The sequence below is a fragment of the Meleagris gallopavo genome, chromosome 10 (genome assembly GCF_905368555.1).
Source record: "Meleagris gallopavo chromosome 10, MGAL_WU_HG_1.1, whole genome shotgun sequence".
Lineage (NCBI taxonomy): Eukaryota > Metazoa > Chordata > Aves > Galliformes > Phasianidae > Meleagris > Meleagris gallopavo.
In genome coordinates, this window is record NC_139413.1 from 19244855 (window position 1) to 19271401 (window position 26547).

The 26547-nt window shown below is 45.7% G+C and overlaps 2 protein-coding genes across 10 annotated transcripts in view; one reads left to right on the forward strand and one right to left on the reverse strand.

Moving 5' to 3' along the window:
* Nucleotides 1-452: 452 nt before the first annotated feature.
* On the reverse strand, nucleotides 453-7641 carry LOC146543723 (uncharacterized). Its single transcript, XM_085231856.1, has 5 exons — nucleotides 7544-7641; nucleotides 3222-5160; nucleotides 2742-2916; nucleotides 1213-1382; nucleotides 453-664 (listed from the first exon to the last, which is right to left on the reverse strand). Exons 1-3 carry the CDS (start codon nucleotides 7639-7641, stop codon nucleotides 2872-2874), a joined length of 2082 nt encoding a protein of 693 aa, XP_085087982.1. The 3' UTR covers nucleotides 453-664; nucleotides 1213-1382; nucleotides 2742-2871.
* PTPRF (protein tyrosine phosphatase receptor type F) overlaps nucleotides 4042-26547 on the forward strand; it is a 343189-nt gene continuing 320683 nt past the window's right edge. For 8 of the 9 annotated variants that reach the window (XM_085231920.1, XM_085231924.1, XM_085231923.1 and 5 more), the window contains exon 1: nucleotides 4313-4454. The gene's annotated coding sequence lies outside the window, so the exon portion shown is untranslated. Of the gene's footprint in view, nucleotides 4180-4312; nucleotides 4455-26547 lie in introns of those variants that run through there. The other variant, XM_085231921.1, reaches the window with a different exon arrangement.

The following is a 26547-nucleotide window of genomic DNA, read 5'->3' on the forward strand; positions in this document are numbered from 1 at the left end:
TTCCAGAAGACTCTGCTTTTACTAGTGTGAAAGTGATGATTTTCTAATGAGGCTGAAATTAAGTGAGAGCTTTGATCAGATGTCATGAATAGATCCCTGGCATTGGCCAGAGGAAATAAGCTTTGTCCTCATAGCAATCACAAGAGCTCTGTCACATTTCTGCCACAGAACAACTTGGAGCTGAGCAAGAGCCATCCCTTCCCTCTGAGGTTGTAGTGATCTGAGAGTCCGTTCTTTGAATTTCCCATCCCAGGTTGCCATGATCTGAAAGCTTCAGCCTTGAATTTGCACAGGGCTGTAATTTTCCCTGGGCAATGAATAAGATCTTTACAAAAATGTTGGAGACGAGCTGTCCTCTGGCACATGGCACGGGGGCAGGAGGCTGATCTCATTGCTCTGCTCTGCCACAGACTCCAGAGTGACATTAGCTAAGTCAATTAGCTTCTGCCCACATCTGCTTCGCATCTCTAAGAGGAGGAGAGTGGTAATTTCCTACCTCGCAGCGATCCTGTGAGAAGTATTTCAGTGCAGACAGCCGCAGTGTTTGGGGCAGCAGCCTGCTGCATGGGGAGGGCCTGGAGGCCATGAGAAGCCTTGGTGCAGTGTGGTGGTCATGGAATCATCCTGGGCTGGAGGGATCCGTAAGGATCATGGAGCCCAGCTCCTAACACAGGAGAGACAAGCTGTCAGGAAGTGGAGGGGAGCAGAGACTGCCCCAGTGCAAGCTTACTGAGCTTTTGATGTCGTTCTCTTTAACTTACATGTACACCATCTAATTTGGTGACTTAAGCTATTCTTCCCATTACCAATTTTTTAGGGTTACATCTGCATTTCTGCACAGGTGAGCCTGGCACTGCATTTTGGAAATGTCTCCCATGGACCAGTTGCCACTGGTAATCCTAGTGCTCCCAGTTTTGTCCTCAGCAGAAGCAGGAGGACATCTCATGGCACTGAGGGATGTGGGTTAGGGGGCATGGTTGGACTGGATGATCTTACAAGTCTTTTCCAATCTTAATAACTCTGTGATGCTATGATTCAATTTCAGCACTCACAAGGCCTTCCTCTGCCACACTTTATTCAGACAGGAGCAGATTTTTTTCCCCCATATAATAGATGTCCAAAATATGTTTACGTGCCAGGAACAAACTGTCAGGTGGTGTATGTGTTTTGTGCTTTTTTTTTTTTTTTTTTTTTTTCTTTCAATAAACGTACCTTTCTAGTTTATTATGACGAGGAGGTAAACGAGCAACAGGAATTATTGCTTAAGTGGGATCTCTAAGGCATCCATCAAGAGGGAAGCTTCGCTGCGCTGAGCACTATGCAACACCACAGGAAGACAGCACACATCCTGGCCAGACCTCTGCAGTCATTTGGGACAAAGGCTGAAGAAAGGGAAAGGCAGTTGTACCAAATTTGCAGCAAGGTAACTGAGAAGCAGAAAGCCCACAGGGCTTAACCGGTGCCACAGCCAGGAAGCAGAAGTAACCACCACTTTGGCACCGTGGCCATGCTGCTATTACAATTCTATCTTGTATTCCTTCAATCAAGGGCAATCTGCTGAAAAGCAAAATTCAGGGTAAGTTGTTATCCTCGTCGGGAAGGCTCCACAGAGCAGACACCTAGTGCTGCAGACAGGGAAGCATCGCGGTGCTCCTGCAAGGCTGCACTCCTTCCAGTCAGGGAAAAACGGAAATGGGCAAGACTAATTCTTTTTAAATTTATTTGGAGCAAAACAGTGAATTCTAATAATCCCATCTGACAAAGGAAATGAAAGAGTCTTGGGGGTAATATTGAAAAACTGGTGGGCAGTCAGAGTCAAGGCCATATGGTCCTCAAGCTGTGCTGTCAAGCTGATCTACAGATGGAGACGTATTATCTTACACTAGCACAAAGTTGAGCATTGCAGTAGGCACTTGTGATACAAACCAGAAGACCTGATGATACGATTGACAATTACTACAAAATCAGGTGAGAAAAAGTCATCAGCCAGAATTGTCCCTCTATGAAAATTAGCTGGAGAAGGCACGAGCGTCCAACAGGCTTTGCAGCTTACTAATTTCATCCAAAGTATTTAGCAAGTTTTGCAACACCTGAAATGAGGAAGGTAGTTGGTCTGACTAGTGTAAAAAAAATCAGAATCCTGGTCTTTTGATTTCATACTGATTAAAGGTTAAAGGAACACCAAGCCCACCCCACAGAATCTGTACACCAGCTCACTATCAAATGGTACGCGTGGCAAGAGTATGGGCATGTGTATCTAATGATCTGATCGAAGAGAGGGATGCACTGAGGGTTCACCAAGAGCTGCGACCTCCAAGCCCAGCAGTATGAGCACACACCAAAGCTTTGCTCTGTGACTTACTGCCAGAATGGCTGCATAGGGGGGTCATGAGAGCCTGGTGGACGCCTGCATCAGAATGTACCTCTGGTGACAACATGTCAGCTTATCCTGTAGCAAGCATACTACCTAGGTGGATGCCTTTGCTTTGAGGAATGGTGCCTCACCACTGTGGAATGCTCGAACAGATAAAGAGGTGACCACCAGGCAGCCCCATATTCAGGGGTCCAGGCACCAGTGCCTCCTGGGCTCACACCAGTCATCGTCCTCCGAGGCTTTATGTACCGAAGGCATCAAGTGTGCAAGGGAATAACAAGGATTTCTGAGTGGTAGCCATACGTGAACACTCTTTGTTTCATGCTGCCGATGATTAATGGCTTACAGCCATGGGACAATCATTTACCTGCAAGTCTTGGCTAGAAGCTCCAGGGCATCAAAAGTTTATGATGTAGCTCTGTGTCAGTCCCATGAATCCACATTTGTAAAGGTGTTCAGGAACCCCTGTTTTAGGTGCCTAGGAGTGTCTTTAAAATCTATCCCATAGGTTGGCTCAGCATTTCAACGTCTCCTCTCATCAGCTGTTAAGAGATTGACAACATCAGCAAAGGAGGCGTTAAATCCCAAATCTTCCATTCTTTTTAAGAAAAAATCAAAAACCTGTCACTTCCACATGAAGTGGAGAGGGGACGGGCTGAGCTGACCCACCTGACACTCACTGATGTGTGAACCGAGGGAACGGACACCCACACAGCCCTGGGAGCTCCTGCCTAAGCCAGGCTCTCCCAGCTCCCCGCGCTCTGAAGCACATCCAAATTTTCATACGGAGCGCCGAACCCACGGGCACTTTGGCAGTGCTGCCTGGCCCCGCGCCAGCTACACTTACTGGGAGCTCCGCGAGCTCGCTGGGTAACGCACAGAAGGACTGCTCCGCAGCGACATTCGGACACCGAGCAGGGAGTGCCTCGGGACCAAGGGCTCGCCGTGTACCGGAGCTGCAAGATGGGCTCCAGGCGCCCGGTGTAAGGCAGAGCGGAGCAGCGCCCTGGTTCAACCTGGGTGGGAGGACCGGGGCAGAACATCCTCCAAGAAACACATGAGAAAAAATCCTGGAGACCACAGGGGAAAAAATTAACATGCCGTGGGAAACGGCAAGGCGCTCCAAGTACAGCGCGCGGAGGGGGAGCGCAGCGAGGTGCTCCTGCCCGCTCTGATGCAATCCAGCACCGAGAGAGCGCTGGGCCAGGAGCCAGCGAGCACCGAAACGCTCAGCGCAGCGGGACTTAACCCTTCCGCCGTGCGAAGGGGCACGAAGCGGCTCGGTTACACCGTGCGGGAAACTTGCTGGGGGAGAAGTAGGGATGTAAGCGCCAAGGCAGCCAAAGAAACCGTGTGGTTGCGGGCGCGCGGGCCGAGACAGTTCTCCAGTCACAAGTGCTTGATGAAACGTGGCCAAAACGATCAGGAATTGCAACAGGTCCCAGCCTGCCGTCCACCTGCCGCCGCGGAAACTTTCTGCAGGCCCCGGCCGCACCGCTCGTGCTGCATAAGCACCGACCCTTAGCGCGGAGCCGGGGGGCCCCGGCCCGGCTCCTTCCGGCGGCGTCGAGCAAGCGCCGGCCCCGGACCGCGCCCGCCCCGCCCCGCCCCGCCGGGCCGCCTCCCGCCCCCGCCCACACCTGGCCGGGGTGGGCCGTGCCCGCGGGTTGCGGGCCGACTCGGCGGGAGGGCTGCGTGTCGGCGGAGCCGGAGCGGAGCGAAGCCGAGCCGAGCGCGACCGGGAGCAGCGCTGCGGCGCCTCGCGTCGGGGCCGAGCGCGGCGGTCGGGGTCGGGCACAGCGCAGGTGAGCGGAGGGCGGCAGGTGGCGGCGCGGCGGCGGCGGCGGGGCGGGCGCGGCGAAGGGGCGGGCGCGGCGCGCGGCCCCGGCGGGGGCGGGCTGGAGGCGGCGGCGCGCGCGGAGCGCGGTCCCGCGCAGCAGCAGCGGCGGCGGCGGCGGTGGCGGTAGCGGCGGCGGCTGAGGTTGAAGGAGCGGAGCCGAGCCGAGCCGAGCCGAGCCGGCGGGCGGTTCTCGCGCGGCGGCCGGAGGCAGCATGCGGGCGGCGAAGCCCCGGAGCTCCGGTAAGTGATTACGGCCGCGGCGCCTTCTCCCTGCAGCCCCTCGCGGCGGTGCTCGGCTCCCGGGAAGCCGCCAAACTCCGCCGCCTGTTGAGCCCCTCGCCTCCGCGCCCCCGGCGCCGGCCCCGCTGTCGGCCGGGCTCTGCCCCGCTGGGCCGCCGGGATCGGGCTGCCGGATCCCCCACCCCCCACGCCCTCCGGGACCGCCACGCGGTGCGCGGTCGCCGCCGGCTTCGCAACGAGGGGGGCCTCCCCGGGCGGGGAGCGGGGCTCGGCCGGGCACCTGCCGCCGCGGCGCCGCGCTCCGGGGGGCCGCGGCGTGACCTTCCCTGCGGCTGCGGGGCTCCCCGGGGCGGCCGTCCCGGAGCGGCGCGGGGAGGGCGAGGGCGGCTCGCGGCGTTGCCGGGCGGTGCGGTGCCGCTCTCGGAGCAGGGAGGGCGCTGCAGCGGGCGCGGGGCGCGCCGTGCCCCCGGGGAGAGCGCGGGGCGCGGGGCCACGGGTGCGAGAACAAAGGGCCCCGCGCTGCGGGTGGGGGGAGGTCCCGGGATCGGCCGGGAAATAAACCGCATTCAGCGTGGAGCCCCCGAAGCCGCCGCCGGGCTGGGGGAGCCGTGACCTGTTGGACTCGGTGTTGGGCTCGGGGCGAGCGGCTCGGGGCTCGGGCCGGTGTTCTGGGCTCGTTGAGGAGTGAGCGCCCGCTGTCCGGGTGCTGTGGGAGGGAGCTCCCGGGAGCCGACTTGGAGCAGTGTGAGCGCCCTGCGTGAGTACGTGGAATAGAGGGAAGTGTTTCTGCTCTCCTGCTGGAGGGATGCGCCGTGTTTCCAGGAGACTGACCAGGGCAGCTGCGGTACGGCGTTACGGAGCGCTGTGCTGATCTCAGATGTAAGCAAATGAAGTTGCATCGCCAGCGTCGAGTGTAGAATTGAGCTATAAGGAGTGGTTTAATCTGAGGATAACCGGATAACCAACACTGCAAATGTAGGTGACGTTGGATATTTGCTGTTGTAGAGCTCTCTGAGGACGGCTGCTGTGAGTGGGGATGGCAAATACAGCTTCCTTATTCTCTTGTAGAACCACCACTGCTCATTTTTCAAAGTAAATGTTAAGAGAAATGACAAATTTAATTTGAGATTACAAAGGTCCACTGCTGCAATTGACTTATCTCTGTGCCTGGCTATGGGTGGTTGTTCCTGAGCTGCCAGGGTGGCTTTAAAACAGCTTTTTTCTTTCTTTCTTTTCCATGTATCTATTTATTTATTTAAGTACACTACGCTCCTTCCAGCAATGCAGGAAGTGCTCAGCTCACGGGAATGGTTTTATGGAGGGAGCAAGTGTACTTTAATCCTCATCTTATTATTTCTGCTATGGGACTGAGGCCATGGGAGCAGCGCGTCCCTGTGCTGGAGTGTGGGGAGAGCCAGAAGGGCTGTCTGCATGGCGAGGGGGGGTGGCTAACTTCTCATGTCAGTCTTCACCCCTCCATTGCACCGTGCAAGTTTCTGAGCATACGTCACTGCCATGTATGCTGCCCTGCCTGTTGGGATAGGGCTCGGTGTGACCGCATGCGGTCAAACTAGCACAGGGCTGTGGAGTTAATACATCACTTCAACTCAAGAGATTCTTGTAATTCAGCTTTGTTACCAATTTTGCCATCTGCCCTTTTATTTGCACACACGTATCCGTAGATGCATTTTGGAGAAGTATGGTTCAGGCTGTCAGTGACATAGCAGGAGGTGGTGATAATGTTTTATTCCCATCCATGTTGGCAGCGAGAAGGTCAGTACCTGGAAAACCCAAGCAGCAGCCTTCCTGTTCTGTGGGCTGAGAGATGTGCAGGTATTTCTTCATTATTTTTAACCCAAGTCCTGCTTTTGGGAACATTACCTAACTGTCATTGGCAAAGGCAGTCAGAGCTGGTGATTATAAGGAGAAAGATCTAAGCTTGTGGGTAACAGAGAAGAAATGTTTTCCTCTTTGTGTCCACATAATGCAGGGCTGTGGGAAGATATGCTTAATGAGGATGATTATTGCTGTGGCTTTCCATAAATCCACTTGTAATGGAGGCTTTGTACAGTTACTTCTGAATCTGTACATTTAAAAACTGCAAATAGCGATAATGGAGTTGGCTAATAGCAGACTGTCAAGTAAGTGCAATCCTTGTGATAACGTTCAGCCATAGATCTCCATTTAAGTATTACTTTTAAGCAGAAAATGTTTCTTGTAGGTCATAGTATGTGCAGTTTGGAGGGGGGAAAAAAAGCCCAATTGTTGCTGTGTGCGCCTGAATCTGAATCAGCCAACTTTGTTGCACAGAGGGTGCTTTTCTCCTCATTTTTTTCCCATCTGATCCATTTTAATTTCAATAGGAGTAATGATGACTGGCTTTAAAACAAACCCCAAAGCTTGGAGGAAGAGCTCTGTGTGCTGGTGCAGGCTGGGAGTGGTGCTTGGGGAACGTCCCTGCAGTGCCACCAGGCACAGGTTGGGGCTGATCCCATTGGAAATGCCAAGCAGGACAAACCTTTCCATCTCAGCTCTGAGTACCTTTCTTTCTTCCAGCACCACTCAGAAGCCAGGGCTGAGAGTTAAATTACCCCTCTGTTACCTGGCCTAAAAACAAAAGGTGAAGCTGGCACAGCAGGGAGAATTTTTAATGGGTTATTTCACCACGGTACAGAAGTAACGCGTTCTTCTCGAGTGAAGCACCTGTAATGGATAGCAGATGCCTGGTTCAGGGTTTGAATGAGTGCAGCTCTAACTTAAGTAGTAAAGAAGCTGTGTTAGCGAGGGCCTGGCACCTGAACTGCCAGGAAGAGATTGTTGGGAAGTGTGTGTGATGCTCACCATCACCACTTCAGGAGGTGCCTTCGCTTTCACCTTGCGTACAGTTGGAGGGCTCCTTTCATGCAGTTACATCTGTTCAGAATCCGGCTGTAAGAGCAGACTCCTTCAGTGCAGTGCTCAGATGCAAGATGTATGCTTCCTTTCCAGTAAAAACTTGTAATTACACAGGGTGGTAGCTGACTGGAAAGTATTGCAAAACATATGTAAGAATACTGTCGTACAAACTCTGAAGCTGAGGAATGACTCACGGCGCCAGTGCTGTATCAGATTCTATCTGTACGCTGGGTTTAAATGACAAGTTTACTTTAGGCAGGGAATATGCAATTTTCTTGTACTCTTTCTTCATGTAATGTCAAGTGAGCTTAATGAAACGGTGCATGCAGGCACACGGGAGGCACCAGTCGTAGAGCTCTAATGAGCAGAGGGGAGGGGTGCTGCTCGGCTCCATTTGTGAAGGTAGCAGGGGCATGCCCTGTGCTGTGTGTATTGAAACCAAGTTTGTGATACTGTTGCGTGTCTTGAGACATTTGTTTCTTTTAGTATACCTCATGGTTTGCTCAGGTTAGTAAGGCACATGTGTTTTGCTTTCTGTAGGAGTGAGCGCTTGGGTTTTGGCACAGCACACAGCCATCCTTATATGTTTCTCTTAGTTGAGCTTCTAATGGCTGTTGAGGAATTTTGGCCAAGCGTTCCTGAATATAAAATTCAAATTGCTACCAAAATGCAAACGGGATGGTGGGAAAGGGGCCAATGATTGTAGACCAAGGAGGGTAAGAGTGCTTTCTGCTCAAACAGCACAAGTTTTGTTCATGGCTTTGTTTTTGCAGTTGTGATTTATTATTAGAAGTTGTGTATAGAGCTTTGCAGAGCCCTGAAAAATGCAGGATGGGCAGCAGTGTCCTGCGGTCAGGGGAGCTTGTGGGAGATTGGAGAAGAGGCAAACCAGGGAGCAGAGGGGTCAGGCTTGTCGGCAGTGCCTTGGTGGAAGCCCTGTATGCAGACGCTGCACTGCTCCTGAACATGACCTTTCTGCTTTCGTGCCTTTGGGGCAGGTGGAAGCAGCCCTTGGTCTTCACCTTTGCCACGCTCATGAGGCTGCAGTGAGCTGCACCAGCAGTGGTGCAGAACTCATCCTCGAGTTCTGCAAGGAGTTAAGGAAGAGCAGCTGGAGTGCTGCTATTTAGTGGTAGGGCATGCTGTGTGTGCACAACTGTGTCTTCCTGAGAAACATGGTGCAATAGTCGGGCTCCTTCAAGGAGCCCGTTGTCTGAGACCTTTTCTAAGGAGCAGAAATAGAGAGACAAGTTCTGGAGCAGGGGATGGAAGCAATGTATATAATCTAGTTAAGAGCAAAACTGGTAGAGCATCTCCTAACGCCTCAGCTCAGAGCGAGGGGGAGGCAGCTCAGTTCAGATGCTTTCATTAAGTGCAATTCACTGTGTAGCTGAAATATGGAAATGCCATTAATTTGGGAAAGAATAGGGCTGTCCTGCTCTTACCCTTGTCCTTCAGCAGGCACAGAAGCTTCCAGTTTCCAACCTGCCCAAAAGGCATTTATTTCTTGGCACAAAATTTCAGCTGCAGCTGGCAAGTGGGTAAGTGCTTTCTTCCAGCCTTGCTGAGAAAGAGAGGAATTATTTAGGTTGGCACAAGAAGTTTACAGTTAGGAGTCGTCGGATGAAACTGAAGAGAGGAGAAATGTGAAGATTGGCTATGTGACATTGCTTTCTCAAAAGCAGTGTTAGAAACCTCGTCATTGCTTATAATTAAACAAAGCATGCATGCATCTGACTGTGGAGAGGAATTATCTCTCAGGTTAATAGGCCTCTCTTCCTTATTTTTTTTTTCCCCTCTTCAAATGGAGTGCTTGACACTGAGTTGCATGTGTGTATGCGAAGGATAACATCTGTTCTATTTTATGAGATCCACATAGCGTAGCTGCTTTTCTATCCCTCCAGTGTACGGATTCTTCTCCTGTGTGTCATCCTAACTGCTGAAGTCAGCCGGGCACTTAAGCTTTGTAATAACTCCTCTCTGCAGGAGCGGGAAGTTATTCATGGGATGGTACTTGATCCTCCAGTTAAATTTCCTCACAAAATTAGTTCTTGGAGTGTTTTGGAAAAGCCATTACATTTCTAGAGGCTTTTGTGAGGAGGGATGGAAGTGGGATTGTTGTCAGGATCTTCTGGAGCAGGTTTGGTGACTGTCAGAGCCTTTAGTTGGGCTGTGTACGTGAGGATGTCTGTGTTTTGATAGGCTCGCTAATTGGGAAGGTAAATCGAGTATGAGAAGTATGAAAGGTTAGCCTGGTGTTGGGATTTTATGGTACAGACATAAAAAAATACAATTGGTCTTTTATCTCAGTGGAGACCAACAGAAGTGGGTTAAGAAGGGCCTCGTCCTTTTGTACGTGGTGCTGAGAAGGCATTGAGGTGTCATGTGTTTTGAGGATGTGAAATGGGAGGGGGAAAAAAATACTTTGACTTTTGGATGAAGTTGTGAACTTTGACATACTACTTTTCTCCAAACAATGCAGTTACGTTTATATCTTAGTAGGATTTGTTTCATCAAATTTGATCAAAGGTTTAGTAGTTGCAGAATCGATAGTAATTCTTTCTTAACAAAAAAACCTGTAATTTATGATGGCACCTTCCATCGTGTTTTAACTACTTGTAATACAGAATTTGTGAGGTGATACAAATTGAATAGAAAATGCACGCAGGATCCAATAACACGTTTTCCCTGTTAAAGTTAAGTGAAATATGTAACAATTAATGTAAATAGTGAAAATTAACCTCTTCAATGTATGGACAGGTGGATGTAGAAATAATTTGTGATACATATTCTTGTTGGTTTTGCTGAGACTGATCTTGGGCACAGACAAAATTGCTTTACAGTCTTATGTATTCTAATCTATGCATTATTATGTGGTAGAAAGCATACTCATAAAATTGTATTTAACTCAAGGTTGAGGTATGAGTTTCTGAAGGTGTGTTCCAGATACCAACTGTCTCCTCGCTGTAGCCTTGTCCATAGGTATCTTCCATTAATAAAGCACGAGCTGCACCAAGAGAGAGAAGTATTTCAACAGATTGTGGAGTTCCTGCTTTAATTCTGCCTCTTGACATTGGAGTAAAATTATAAACTATTGAAGAAAAGTGTTGTCACCTTCCAAACCCTTGTGAGGTTATGGTTCGGCAAGTCTCATTGGTTTGGGTTTGACATTTCCCTGGATCCATGGGCTTGCTTCATGCTTTATGTGCAGTGATGTGATGGAACACCTGCTGGAGTCTTTTGTTTGGACTGTTGGCTCACAAGGGGCATTTCAGGGCAGCTCTTCCATTGACATCATCTTTTGCAGTCCATAGTTGTGGGCTCCAACCTCTTCACCCACACAGATCAGCAGGGAGAGCTCCTGGGGGCCCGGGATATGGGCATGATTGCAGCTCTGTTCTTGGCTGATGGACAGAGAGCTCTTCTGTTACTTGTGGTTGAATTTTAGAGGAGAGCTGTATGAGTGCAGATTCTGATGGGCCTGTACCGCCCAGCAGCGTGCTGTGCTTTGCTCCCATTTCCGTTCCTTGGCTGCTCACTTCCCTGGCTTTCTGGTCTGCTGTGGCTCACAGAGAGCCTCATCTGTACGGGAGAAATGTATGGAAGGGTGACACGTGTGCCTCAGTGATAAAACACCGCCGCTTTATGGGAGCAAGCTGTTTCTGCCGATAATTGTGCGTGGCTCTTACTATGTTTCTTACCTGAAGCTTTATTATAATGTTGCTTACAAAGTGAAAGTGTGCTGCTGTAATAACTCAGTGACGATCTCTTGCTTATGTCTGTGGAAGAAATAAGAAGCATAATTAATTATAAGAAGGAAGAGTTCGAAAGGATTATGAGGCAACAGGCTGCCACGCTCCTCCAGCAACCGCCCACCTGTTGCCATCAAGTTGAGCATTTTTTAAGATGATGTCTTTTTCTGAAGAGCGATCAAAGGCTTGTTGGTTGGCCAAGACCACTTAGATAGATGGGCAAATGTCTGTCTTTAAAAGACGTGTGCAGAATTGTTGGGATCAGCAATGGGGCTGCAGCAATCACAGAACCATTAAGGTTGGAAAAGACCTTTAAGATCATTTAGTCCCCAACCCACCCCACCATGCCCACTGACCATGTCCCTCACTGTCACGTCTCCACAGTTCTTGAATACTGCCAGGAACGGGAACTCCACCGCCTCCCTGGGCAGCCCATGCCAGTGCATCACTGCTCTTTTGGTGAAGAAATTGTTCCTAATATCCAAAAGGAACCTCCCCCGCACAGCTTAAGGCCGTTCCCTCTTGTCCTATCAAGACAAGACCACGTCTTTCATAACTGGGAACCATGGACTGCTTTGTTTGCTTGGATCACTGGTGTTTAAGGCAGGCACCAGGAGTCATGCGGTGCAGAACAACACATTGTGTAGCAGTCAGATTGCTGGAAAGTGTCTGTAAATGTGAGTTTGAGATAAAGCTTTCTGGTTTTTTTCTTATTAAACTTTGACGAATAGTGCTTGGAAGGCTATTGAATTTTTGATGCTCTTAAATGCTGTCTGCGAGGAGCAGGTGAGGAATCTGATGACCTCCTGCTTTCCTTTTTGTTTGTTTTTTGGTGAGCAATGCCTCTGCTGCACGTTGCCTTGGGATGTCAGGAGAAATGCTGGCGTTCCGTTGTTGGAGTTGGGGTGGTGGTGGGCTGAGCTGCGTGGTGCCCAGGCTGCAAGTGGGGATGAGCGCTCAGATATTGGCTTCCTTTGTATCTGAAGTGAGTTAACAGCCTCCTGGATTCTTCTTGCACAGTGTAATTAAAATAAACACTACAATACTAATCATTTATGTATTTTTGCCTGTGGGTGAAGTTTTAAATTAGAAGTAGCTATACTTCGGTGCAAGTGGATTTTTTTTTATTATTATTATTATAGCGTTGCCTATTTCCAGTCTGGTAATATTTCTGTGAGAGTGCATAAAAAATATTGCCAGGCAGATTTGTTTTTGTTTTTTATTACCTAATTGTATATTCTAGTAACAATGTAATTATTGCTTTTAACAAAAACGGCCTGACTTGAGTGTTTAATTCCATCAGACTCAAGCAGTCGCTGATGAGGTGATAAATGATAGGTTATATGTAGAAGTGGATTTGCAATTATTTGCTGCTTTGGGGGGAAAAAATAATGATGTTTTGTTTCTGTCCAATGACTAACGTTGAAAATCAAAGCGGCGCACCAGATGTTTTTTCTAATGGCTGCGGTTCAAGGTTCCTTTTGTACGGAGGAGTGTTTCAGCTGAGTTTGTCTCCGGGCTTTGAAGTTTCTCTCGCTTGTTAACGCTGCTCTTCTCCGGATCTCCCATCCCAGTCCCCTCTGCGAGCGGTGGTGTGAGCAGGCTGAGCTTCCCGTGCATTCGTGGGGAGGTAAAGGGGCTGCAGAGCTCAGACGGTGCGGGCTGAGCGCTTCCATTCGCTTGTGTTTATTTCACAGAATTAAAATAAGAATAAGTGTTTCGCTTTTATTTGTTGATGTCTGATTAGGAATTAGGAGAGGAAACTGAATCGCTGGTGTGATTAGCGTTAGGTTTTGTTTCTGCTCTATGAAAGGACTCATTGTGTGAGGCTTTCCCTCCATAGCTCTGCCTAATCCCGCTGAAGTCATTCTAACGGCAGCAGCGCTGGGGGCTCTTCGTCTTGTTCTCCTGCACGCTGCGTGGTACAGCTGAGAACATTTCCTCTCTGCAGGAGCTGCATCTCGTGCTGACGCTGCCGTCGCAGCACAGGGTGGCTGGTAAGGTGGGTGTTCGTTGGTGCCGGGGGAGAGGAGGTTAGCCTGAAACCTGGAAGCTGCCCTGATTTGCGTTGCTTTCGGATTCCAAACCTGGGCCCGTAGTTCTGGGAGCCCTGTGGATCTCCTGCTTTCGTGCAGCTGCGTCTGAGGGAGGTGAGCTGCCTGGTTCCAGCTGCAATTTCTTCCATAGATCAACTTTCTTTGCTGATGTAGTTCTTCTGCAAGGGGAAACCTTAAAATTGCTCACTGTACTCTTTCAGAAGTGATTTTGCAAGTTAAAGGTTTGTAGAAATCCAGATATTTCTTGCTGCCTACTTAGAAACTGTAGTAGGCACAATGGCTCTTCTTTCAAAAAAAAAAAAACAAAAAAACAAAAAAACCACCCTGGAAGAAACAAAGCCCGCACCCCATGAGCACTGGCCTTTCTTTTCTTCTGAATCAGAGTGTCACTGCAAGGTCTCAGTGATTTAAAAACATAAAATAAACTCCCTTGAGGAATGTATTAAAAATTATTTGGTTCACTGAACATTCAGTGCACGATCGCTCTTGGAATCCATTACATGCCTTTAGAAAGGCTTTAAAAATCCTCTCCGACAAAGTTGGTCTGAGTTTTGTCCCTTTGGCAGGTGGGCATGAGGGAATTTCATAGCTTTATTTTCATAACAGAAGCGTGCAGAATTAGTATTGATTTTAGCATAGCTGCCTGCTAGTGCTGCTGTATCCAGGGGTCGTATGTCAGCTCCGCTTTGTGGTGGCAGCTTTCCCTGCTCCCTTAGCTGAAGCCTCGAGTTGTGGGGCTCTGAAAATAATTGGGAAATGCTGGTGGTTTTTTTCCTCCTTTGAATTCAATTTGTAAGGCTTTATTACTTAGAATTAAATTCTTATCAGGTTGAAATGGTGCATAAATTCTTGTTGAATGAAGACAAATGGCATTAGAAACCTGTGAAAGTAAGCTATATTTTAGTCCTAGATTTATTTTCATTTCCACTGTAACACATTGAAAACATTTTGCATCTACTTTGCCTGTGCTTATTGCTGTTCTCTTGTCCTGGTAATTTTGAATGGTCAAGTCTGGGAGAATTGCTGTGCCATATTCCCACTTTATAGCATGATTACATCTTACATAATCATAGAATTGCTCAGATTGGAAAAGACCTTAAAGATTGAGTCCCAACCACGACCTAACCATACTACCCTAACAACACTCTGCTAAATCAAAATCTTATGGCATCACTTAGGTTTCTAGATTCCTAGTGTAGCATAGCCTCTACCTGTCAGAGCATGCTGCTAGTGTGCGCTGAAAAGACTTGTCATGTTGTTTGTATGTAGCAAAAATACCTCCTTTTAAAGAACTTTCAGCTGATGATGTAGAAATCTAGACATCTGTTTCATTGGCTTTTGTATGCAAATATTAATAGCTGCTTGGGGCTCAGTTCTTCAGAGTCTAAAGTCAGATAAGAATCACAGAATCATTAGACTTTGAAAAGCCCTCTAAGATTATCCAGCCCACCCCACCCCACCATGCCCACTGACCACGTCCCTCGGTGCCACATCCCCACAGCTCCTGAACACCTCCAGGGATGGTGACCCCAGCACCTCCCTGGGCTGCTGTGCCAGCGCATCACCCCTCTTTCTGAGAATAAATCCTTCCTAATATCCAACCTAAAGATTTAAAGGAAGAACAAACAATGGGCAAACCCTTAGGATACACAAGTTTATTTGATTAATCCCCCTGACCTGCGGCACTGGAGAGAGGTTAAATATTTGGACAGTCAGCAGTCCTGTTGGGTGCTGGCCTCCATTTGTGGTTTATGTTCTGTCTTTTGCTGCTTCTGAGTCTCAGATGATGCTGAGATGGTGCCTGTGTGGCCCCGGGCCTGACTCTGAATCAGGCTGGTGTGGTTCTGTCACATGGAATGGGAAGGGATGGGGGCAGGGGGAAATGGTTAATTGTGGGTTGTCGGCGCTGGCTGGTGGCTGGAGTTACTGGCCTAAGCAGAGAGGGCACTGCTGCCCTGAGATGTGTAAAAGACTTTCAGAACCTCATCTAATCTCCTGCATTAGCTGTACATGGCAATAACAAATTAAATGGAATTCCAGAGAGTGGAGATGTTCTGTTCTAATAACACCCCAAAAAATCAAAATGAAGTGTTGGGCTGCATGAGACACATCACTGTTATCCAACTTTCTTTCAATATGACCATTTTTAATTTTATGTGAGCTAATGTTAGTGCTTTAAAAACTCATTTGTCTCCTTGTCAGCAGCTTGACCAGTATTTTAATACAGAAGATGTGATTTTGTCTTGAACCAGTTTTGTTTATCAATGGGTCCTGCACTCAGCTGGAAAATTGTTTGACTTTTTCAGTGCTGTGGTTTTGATATGAGGAGTGAGCTGAAGGGAAGTAGAACTTGTGTGAGAACAATGACGCTTTCAATTGCTGTATTTCCATTTTGATTCAGGGGAAGGGGAGCAGGTGTTTAAGCCAAAGAAGTCAATCTTAGCCTTTTTCTGGAGGCCTGTGCTAACTCTCTGCATTACTCTTGCCAAAGTCGGGGGAAAACGAGAAGAGTGGCTGCAATTCTGGCTTAGCTGAATGCATTGCTGGATAAGCAGCCGTGACTGTTGTGGTAGAAATAGGGATGGAATAGGGATGGTGAGTTCTGTGGGAGAAAAGGCCAATACAAACAAAACCCTCTTGGGATTAAAATGTGGTTTTAAAAATGCTGATAGTACCTTTTTTTTTCTTCCTCTCTCCTATTCTGGCAAGAAAACAGCATGATTATAATGTTTTCTTCATACAGGTTTTGCAAAAGTGACTAGACAGCATTCAGATCTGAGCTCCTCCTGACTTTGGAGCGTCCACATTGTGCGTAATTAACTTTTAAAGTCAGGTTTTGGAAACCCAAATGTTTCACTAGAAAATTAATGAGAATTTTACTGTAATGTACTACTCCTTTCAGTGCGTTTTTTTCCCCTGAAACTACTGAGTTATAAATAATTTAAATTGAAAATGATTCTTAAACTTTGATTCCAAAGTGAGCGATGAACAAGCTTTCCCCTGTATTTGTAGCCTCCAAATGAAAAATGCTTTGGTGAATAAAGCTGCTCCATTAGTTCTCACAGCAGTTTGCTGTGACACAAATGTATTTTCTAGGTGTGCTTAGAAGGTGTGAGTTTCCCAGCCGCTCTGCTCCATCTTCCCACCTAATTGCTTTATGGAATTGCACGTAGTCCTGTTAATTCAGCTGTTTCTGCGTGATCACTGAAGCATCTTGGAAGAGGCAAAGCCTTCTGGCTGGAGTGGGGGACGTTGCAGCACTCCTTGATGGTGCAGTGACCAGTGGGGTGCTGTGAGTTTGTCCCTTCTTGCTCCACTTGGTCCTTCAGAAATGGTTAACGTACAGGCAAGTGTTGGCTCTCTGAGCACTCACTGTGACTGTGGCTGTGTGCAGAAGAGCTAAAAGCTACTGACAAGCTATAGAAGTTCTGTGTGAGTGCATGGCCTCTCGCTCTGCTTAATAGTGGATTTTTTTCCCTTTTTTTTGTTTTTTTTTTTTTTTTTCTTTCAGGAGGGACAGAGAAGATGCTGAGTTCCCAGCTACAGCATTTTTCAGATCCTTATTTGAAAGTGTTTTAAACAAGGGACATCAGAAGCCGCCATACAAAGCAACCTTTTGAAGTTAAAAGTGGGTCTGCATGAAAATGAACTGCTTGTCTGTGAAAAGAGTCAAGTGTGAAAGGATAGGATAGTTTCACTAAATGAATTTGATAGTCTGAATAAGTGTGGCGAGGCAGAGAGGAAAATCTGGAAAGGTCAGGACTGAGCATGTGACTCTAGATGAGGTGGTGGAAAGACATGAAAGGAATTGAGTGGAAATGCCTTGGTTTACTCGGTTTACTTTTTTTTTTTTTTTTTTTTTTTTGCTTGAAGTGATTTATTTATTTTGGTGGAAGGTGGTCATAAAAAGAGAACTTTAGAAGCTTGCTGTGGAGAAGTGGGAATCTGACTCCTTTGGGATCTCGTACCTTTTTCATTCAGCTTTTGTGTGGTTTCAAATAGCTGAAGGATCAAAGCCCCACAGAGCTCCTTCCTGCGTGCACTGCCCCGTCAGTAGAAGTGCCCTATCCTCCATGCTGGGATCATTTCAGCAGCTTTTTGTCCCGTGTACACATTTCCTTATTATTGCTGGCTTTTCAGCGATCAATGCAACTTCCAGATTTTAACTGAAATAATTCATGAAATGTGTTGTATTTCCCTGATTCGGCATAAAAGGATAGTGCAGGGAGCGTGGTAGCTGCCTTCAGTGGAGGTAAATGTGAGATGAGTTGTACTGGAGGCAGGAGACACTATGAACTTTTCACAGAAAGTGAAGGGCTCCAGAGTGGCTGTCACCTCTCCGGATGGGATCTTGATACTGATAGATGAGACCATGAAACCACCGGCTCTGCGCTTAGCAGCGATCAAAGAGAGCTCATCAAATCTTATGAAATGCTATGAAGAGAGTGAGGAACAAAATATAGACCATTACTGTGCCATTTCTAAATCTATGGTTTGTCCATGCTTGAAATACCATTTCTTCCCTTTCTTTCATCTCAGAAGAACATACAATAGCTGGAAGATAATAAACTTGTGGAGCCGTTGAGGGATTGCTCGGTAGACAAACCGCAGCAGGCTGTGAAGGTCCATACCACTGGGAGTACTGAAAGTGCTCACGGAAGTGCAGATGTGCTTGTCTTACTGCTTTTCTCTAGCTGTTTGCTTACAGGCTTCAATAGAGACAGTGTGGCTAGCAGGACGTGCTGTGTGACCCGGTGCATCCGTTTTCACATTCATGTCCTGTGCTTCGCCCTGAACTCTGTGAACTTTGTGTCCCCAGTTTGCTTAACATCAGGCGTGCCCTCTGCAGTAAAGCCTTATCCATGGAACTTACTTTCTTGAGCAAGAGCAATGAATAGATAAGCTGCAGTTGGCTGAAGCTGAAAGCAAAAATGAATAGTTGCTGCTTTTCCGTTCCTTTTCCCAGCTGCTGCAGCTTACCTTATGCTATTTTGGTGTTGCATCGTTTCACTGAAGCAGCAGAAAAATAACTTACAGGGGGATGGGAAGAGCTCGTGGAAGAAGTTCGTAGGTGCAGTGAATGCCCATGGGGACGGGATTCAATTGCACCGCAAGCGAAGGGAGTGAATTGTTCTTGTTTTGCCCCTAGCACACCATTAGGCAGCTTAGATGTCTTGGAGCACAGCCCACCTGTCTCCCAGCTGTGGTCATCACCTGCTAACACTGACCTCAGCAATTGTTACGGCAACTTGTGGAAGGCTCTAGCTTGGAAAAACAAGAGAAAGCTATCATTCTGTGCTTTGCAGTGAGTTTTTAGAGGACTTCAGTTTTTAAGCACATAAATGGTGCCTAAATATAGCTGTATGCCAGCATCAGGTAAAAGGCAGCAGTGTCCAGACAGACACAGGCAGTCCCTCGTGCAAGGGTGGTACCTCCCTTACACAAACAGCTTGCTGCTAATGTCGGTGTGGAGCTCCCTCCTGGAGTGGTAGGAACTGTGGTAGCAATGCATCACTGTCAGCTGTGGTTAATCTCAGCATGTCTTGGAGTGAGGAGGGCATCCACAGGTGCAGGGAGTTAGAAATCACCGACTCCGTTTTGCCTTGAGAGAAGGATTAAATGTGTTGAGAAAAGAAAGGTGGCATGAATTAGAGCTGGAGCTGAATTCCTTCGTTAGGCTTTATGGGTGAGGGCACTTAGATGTTACTTGTCCTGGGCACTGGGAAAGGTGATTCTGTTGCTTCTGTGAAAGTTGTGTTTTATGTTTTATTGGAGTGAGTGCTTTTGTATAGGAAATGTTGATAAAAATCTTCAGACGTAATTAGTGTGTGCAGAAGTGCAGTGTTTGCAAATGTGCCAATTTGTTGACAAAACAGATCATGTCTTTGGTCTCCTTTTGACATCAGACCCCTGTAAAGCTAGGGGAGACAGTGATCTTTGGTGCTTTTATCTTATTGGATCAGAAGCAAAAAACACCTCCTTATAAAATGAGAAGATCTGCTTTTAGTTGAAAGGAGTTACTTGTGAATGTTATAGACACATATGAGAAATAGCGTGAGAAGATAGAGTTGTTTCAATTCTTATACTAATGTTCAAGGTTGGTGGGGGGGAAAAAAAAAACGTGCTTTCTTTTTAAAAACGTATTACAGTATTAATGATTTTCAAATATCCTGTAAATACCTTCATTTATCTAGGATCTTTCTACCTTACATATTTCAAAAGAGATTTGCTCTGCTGCTTCTGTCTAGTGCTGTGCATCAAAATAACTTTCCTTTCATGGACAGACCAGTAAAATGTCACGTAGAGGGGTTTTCCGTTTTCATTTCCGTGCAGGCAGGTCAGTAGTACTTCATTCAGATCTAGAAAATGTCTCTGTTTTTGTGAGGCTGTGTCAATCGACGTATCTGTGGCCTACTTTTCAATGCTGGTATGGTGTTTGGATTCTCACAAACTTAAATTTTCTTTTTCAGAAAACTTTACAATTCAGTTTTAAAATGGTGTGTCTAACTAGCTGAGGATCATTAGTAGCTTCTCTATTCACTAGGTTTATGCAGTAAGGCTTCTTCTGGAGCGGTGTTGTTAAATAATTCACTTATTATCCTCAACTTCTATTTTTTTTTTTCTGGTGGCCTAGCTTTTAAAATCATCACTAAAATGTTGTTTGAAATACTGATCTTACTACTTCTTTAAAGATTAATTCCATTAATGTGTCGTTCATGGAGAGAAATGTTTTATTCTGGGAGAAACGTACGTAACTTTTATGATGGATTTTGAAAATGTCAGTATGAATATTGGCATGAGTGGGGGCAGAGGATGACTGTAGAAAAACAGAATGTTTTGTTTAGCTCTTGGAATCTGCGCTTTAGGACTGTGGATATAAAGGTAGGTAAAGTGGTTACACAAATGCCTGTTTCAAGTGGTGGGAAATAAACATTGTCTCCTTGCTCACTTTTTAATTGTTTTGGTTATAGTCACAAAATTGAAATTTAAACTATTCAGTGAGGAGAACGGGTCATACTGTGACTTTTGACAACTGTTAAAAGCTTTTTCTGAGGATAAATTGCTCCCTAAACTTCTCCCACAGCCTGTGTATCATGTTTGCAAAGGTGTTGAAAAAGAACAATGCTAATAAGCTGATTTGCTTAGCAAAAATAGCATACAGTAGTGGTTGTTCTGAAAGTGCATGTATCCACTTGAGGACTGTGTAATTGAGATGAGCTCAACTCTGGGAGGTGTTGGACTCTGTTTAGAGGTAGAAGTATCTTAAGGGGCAGCTTGTCCCCGTACTTTTAGATAAAGGTGATTCAGTCCCACTGTTGGAAATGTTTTTACAAGAGTATTAATCCCTATAGAGGAGGCTAGCCCCCTAGCAAGCCCACGTTGACAAATCTGTCTGTAGAATGGTCTCTGCAACAGAGACTGCTGTCTTCCTGTGGGTATAGCTCGTAATAGACTCAGACTTTGAAGTATTACGTTTTGCCCTGGATGTGGCCTGGAGTTGGGGGTGTGCGTAGGCATTAGTTATGGGTCTTTAACTTCATTTCTACCTGGTTAGTGTGTTGGTGCATTTCTGTGTCTGGGTAACTGGCTCGTGATGAGTCATTTGCAATACAGTCATTTCTTATACCTCGCCTGATAGCCGTTTTTATTTTATTCCTTGTTAGAATGCCAGAAATAACAAATCTGAACCTTTACCTGTGTTTTGTTGAGGGCAAATTTGAACTGATTTCTGATGAGACCTTTGTTCCTTTTAGGATCCCAGTGGTGTTTTGGATGCTTTCCAAACCTGTTTAACAGTCTTCCATCCCTCTTGTCCTCAGGTGCATGAAAGAAACTGGCTTTGTCTTCATCTTGTCAACGGTTTGCCCCGTGGTAGTTGTCAGACTGTACTGCAAGGAGTCACTGTGTCTGCATTGTCCTTGGCTCCCAAAGGACATGGCTAAACGTGTTCCTCCATTTGAGCTGGTGGGATGTGATTTAGATTATGCTGCGTCTCTGAAGCATTGTGCTCAAGGTTACCCCATGCAGATCATGGCTTCTAGCGGTGATCACCTCAGCTGGAAGCCAAGGAGAGGCCCACAGCCTCTGGTTGGGACTGAATTTTTCCTCCAGGTTAGGAGTTGTCCCAAGACTCAGGGCCAGGGCCGTGTCTTAGAGCACTTTGGGCGACACATCTCATAGCTTGGGTTACCACTTGTGTCCTTATGCCCTGGTTTTCTGCCAGGCTCTCCCCTTTCCCGAGTTGGCTGAGCTGCTGTGTTTGTTCACAAGTTTGGCAGCTGCCTGTTCTCACCTACTGCTATGGCCAAAGACTACTTGTAGTTATGAATAATTTGCCGCAGAGGATACTGCGGGAACTGAAATGCTGCCTGGCTATGTACTTCATTTTTGCCTGGAAAACAGCATTTGACTCATTCACAGCATGATGCAAAATATTTATAGTGCTTCAAATGCCTGTGAATACATGTTGCAAACAATACAAGCTAAGTCTTAAGCCACAAAGAACAGTTTAATATATCTGAAATTGCTCCCTAGGTAACTTTTTTGATATTATCGATACAGAAGACTGACCAGGGATGATTCAGTCAATGTTAGAAATTCTTAAAGTAATACAAATATCATTTGATATACCTTCAAACTGGTCAAAATACTTCAGTTGGAACAGAAGTTCTTCAGATCTCAAAACTCTGGTATTAGCTGAAAAGTAACAAAATGGTATTTGAATTGTATTTGGGCGCTTTACATAAGGAATTGAGAGGTGCCAGGTAAGGTGCCAGGACAATGATAATCTGTGACCAGGGAGACTTTATATGAAGAAACGCTGTACTGTTTTGCATCAAAAAAGGCAAATCAGAAGGGAACTAATTCTAGAACATAGTAAATTGTTTAGGAAATGTAGGTCAGGAGTCTGTTCTTGTGTTGTGAGATAGAAAAGAAATAGGAAACAATTGAAAATTCGTCAATTCAAGGTTGGTGAAAGGAAACTCCTTTTTATGGTGTGTGCAGGATCACCTGAGGTGTTTGCATGGGAGGTCGGTTCAGGGCATCTGCTTTTAAAATTCAGCAGAGAGTTAGATGTTTATGGGTATTGGGAGATGAAAAAGCATTTAAATCAAATACGGATTCTTTTTATTATTATTTTGAGCAGCTCCTAAATCTTAAAAGACCAGGACAGTGCTTAAACTGAACAAAGGTGTAGTGTTCTCTGTTGGGAGCTCTAGGTTTTCCCCTAAAGTTCTCACATCTCTGAAAAGGATTTGTGGTGCTGGGTGGGCTTCCAGACTGATTGTGCTTTGCTTGCAGCTCCCTCTGTGACATCTTGTGCACCTCTGAGATCAGCAAGGCACGCTTGTTAAAATGCCGTGCAAGTAAAATACAGAGGACACAGCTTTTTTTGGTAGGAAACTGGTGGATTGTGAAGACTGGATTTTTTTTTTTTTTTAATCTGCAGGTATAAATTGAATGGATTTTAACATTTAGATTAATATTGCTATCTGATGTGATTTCTGCTGAGTCAGTGCAAAAATTCTTATTGACTTCTGTGGACATTAGGTCAGGTCCCTTAAAATGAATCCTGTATCCTTTATTAACTGCTGTAACAAAAGGTCTGCCTACCCTTGCTTGATGGTTTTAGCTATTTAAGGAAAGTATTTTAGATGGTAAGCAAGAATCTTGTATACTGTTAATCTGGGAGGAATTACCCAATTAACACGTTCCCAAAAGCCTGCCCAAATGTCTCACCCAGCCAGCTGTATTTTTAGCAGTCTTTGCCTCTAAAGCAGGTCACGTAGGTTCTTTTTAGCTACGATTTACTACTGAAATCTGCCTTGTTTTGGGAACACTTCATTCATTTCTCAGAACTGGGGCAATTGCTGAAGATCATCTCAGAGGGGAAAAAACCGTTTTTAAACCTTGAGGCATAACCTTGGGAAATGTGGTGGTGAGAACGCAATGTGCCAGGCAGAGCTGAGGTTGCAATCACCCTTACAAAAACTATCAAAGCAAGTGATGATTGAACAGAAAGGACAGGAGAAAACACAAGACTTGAAATACATGTGGTTAGTTCATCATTACATTCATCTTGAAAACCCATGAGTCAGGTAATTAGTATCCTTAGTCTACAAATGACAAAATGAAGTCATACTTCTCTTTGGAGCTGCTGCAAAAATGTTTGGCTGAAAAAATACACAGATGTGTTTAGACAAAATCTTTTTTTAAAGATTACAGGGAAGCAGGTTGGTCTTTCGATAGGTACATGGTTAGGAGAAAATACACTTTTCTTTAAAAAGTTTGATCTGGTCCATCATGTATCAAAATGATACAATTAGAACAAATGTCTCTAAACAAATGCTCAGTGAAAATTGGAATATTTCTGGCAGAGTTGTCTTGATTATTTTCATTTGTCTTCTGTTGTGCAGAAGCAACCTGAAAACAGTGTTTTATTTGAGAAAACCACCAGATGCACCCTTAGTGCCCAACTGAAGGCAGTGAAGCGCTGTGGTTCCCTTGTGTTCTGTTAGCATTCAGCAAATATCGTCTAGCAAAATTATGTAATCTGGTATTAGCATTTATCTTTTTAGAGTTCTAAAAATCTCAGTTTCTAAATATGCCTGAAATGTTGCTCTCTGAATAATGTATGCTAATGAGATGGTCATTAATGTGGATAGACAAGCTGGTTCCACACAGGCTGGCTCGTCCAGCACTGCGGATAGGAATGGGAATCCAGAGTGAACCCAGCAGCTGAAATAGTTTGGGTTTCATTTGCAGCCTAAGCTTTGTTTTAAAAACTTGACTGAACTTGTTATGCGACAGCAACAAAAGCAAAACAGAGTTCTTGCCCTGTAAAGTTTACACCTATTCTTGAGCAGTTCTTTGGCCGTCATGTCTACTGATATGTATTAGCACTGCAGCTTTGAAGAAAATAATGATAATGATTTTGAATGGAGAGGACAATGCCTTGCCATAGCAGGAGGAGGAGGGTTTGTGGCTGCTTCTTTTTTATGTTTTTTGCAGCCTCTTGGTCCCAGTGATGGGTGAACTTCAAAGCCAGATATCTGCTGGGCTGTGTGCTACCGCCAGGCTGTGCCACTTTGCAGTTCCTAGAGCTGGAAATCTGTTGCATCAAGATACAACAATTAATTTTAAAAAAAGGGTAAAAAAAACCCTTGAATTTCAATACAGTGAACACATACAGTGTTTCTTGTTTTTGCTGCTCACGTGCTCCATAAGCAAGAGCAGACTTACTTCCTTGTGAGTCAACGTGCCTGTTATGGAATTTGTTGTGCTTGGAGGAAAACAAATATTTACTTCATCTTTTGCTGAGAAATTCACAACCTTCAGCCAGTTTGAAGGCTGCTCAGCTCTGCTGCCTGGCCCTGATGCAGGATGGCCGTGCCCTGTTTGTGTTTGTGCTGTGCTGCCCGCGGGAGCTCCTGTGGGACAGCGCTCAATGCATTTCCAGCTTTCTGCTGCTAATCTCGTTTGTGTGAGCGAACTCTTCTTAAATGGTCATTTAAGCTTGTCTCCTGGGCCTGGTTGTAATACTGGAGCTTTGGAAAGGTTGTTAGAAGGGAGCTTTCAGATACTTATGCCTATTTTTTCCTTTTAAATGCGTCCGCCTACTAGCATACCCTATTCTGAATAAGGCCCATCTCCTCCCAGTTCTATTTGCATCCATCTTAGCACTGCAGACTTCTGTGATTTTTTCTATATTGTTTGCTACACAAAGTGGGCATGTTTTACTCTTGCTTCTCTCCTGCTTGATGTGGTGTTTCTTTTTTTTGCATGTGTAGCCAAGGTTTCATTAATGTTTCTTGTTACCAAATCACACTGCAAGCCTTGTAAGAATTTCTTGGCTTCTCGGTTTGTCACTCCCACTGAATTTTTCTTTCAGATTATTTTCCTGTCGGATGTCTTCGCTGCACTTTCCCAAGGAGAATCTTATTTTTAATTGCCTGTTTCTCAACTTTCTCTGTCCTCGCTGGGGCTTGCATCTCCTAAATTTAGTATCATCCACGGATTTCAAGAACACATGCTTTATTTCTGCATCATTAGCTAGGATTTTAAAGAAAGAAAATAGAGAAGGCTTCCTGCATCCTTGATAGATACATCCAAAGACTTGGTATATGATTTTCAGTTTGCTTTGTTTATTTCCTTGTGCAGTATTCAGGCCCCGTTGAAAGCAGTTTAAATAATTTTGGTAGAGTGCCATTTGATATAGTCAAATGGCTTTCTAACATACAAGTATTTTATCTACTGTGCTCTTGTTATCAACCAACTGCAGTTTTTTAACAAAGTGATTGACTTCATTGGTCTTTGTGTGTACTTTATAAGCCCCTTTTCCCTTACTGCTTTTGGTTGGAAGAAGATAATCATCTTCCACATGTCTTAAGATTTGGTTTCTGCAGTCTTTGTAAAACTATTCATTTTTAGGAGTACAATTTGCTGATATGAGAGGAAGACGTATGGAAATTGTTATGTGAACTTGAGGTCCAAGTGTGTCTTTAATCTATAAATAGATCCCCAGTATTCCATATCTTAAAATAATTATTGTCTATTTACCAAGCTTGTTTGCTCGTATCTCTTTCCCGGCTCACCTCCTTGGAATATATTATATTATGGAGTGGTGCTGATATGTCTGCCTGAGGCTCTTACCTGCCCTTATTAATGCTCATTTGCAGTGGCTATCAATTTGCACTGCACTGAGGTGATACAGATAGAATCGTGGGGCTGCCATAGTGTGTGTGTTTGTAGGAGTGCTGCTGAGAATCTCTGTCTGTTGTAATTTTCATTTCTGCATGTTTGAATGCACGTTTCTCACCCTAGATGTCTCAAATTTGTTTTCTCTGTGTTGCCTTTCATACTTGTTGCAGCTAAGTGTAAGTGTATACATATAAAAATGTTTTATAAGTCTGCAATTACATTCTAATTGTTCAGCCTTTCCTTTATTTCTTCCTTGAGCTTTTAAAACGTGGTCAGCGTAGCAGGCTACTTGACTTTTTAATCCTTCCTCCTTTATCATTTGCTGATGGTGCAGCCTGTCCTTGCAGTGGCACGAACTGTTAGCTTCCTCCTCTTCTGTGCAGTGCTCCTTTCTCATTGCCAGCTGCATCTGACACCTCAATTCCGGTGTGGGTCCTCCTCCTCTTGTCCAGGGCAGAGGCTCAAATGTTGGCCATCATGTCTGTCTAGGCCCCATCGGTCATTTTGGGCTTCTTGCTTGCCTGCCTAAGAGAAAGTCTGGAGTTCCTCATTTTTGAGGTTGCTTTATAGTTTCATGAGGTTGTTGCACACTGCTAATCCTTTCTTCCACCTGACTTGACTCTGCTCTGAATTCCTATACAGCTTTGTGCTGGTAGGAAGCCACTCCAGGATGGTTTCCCTTCTTGG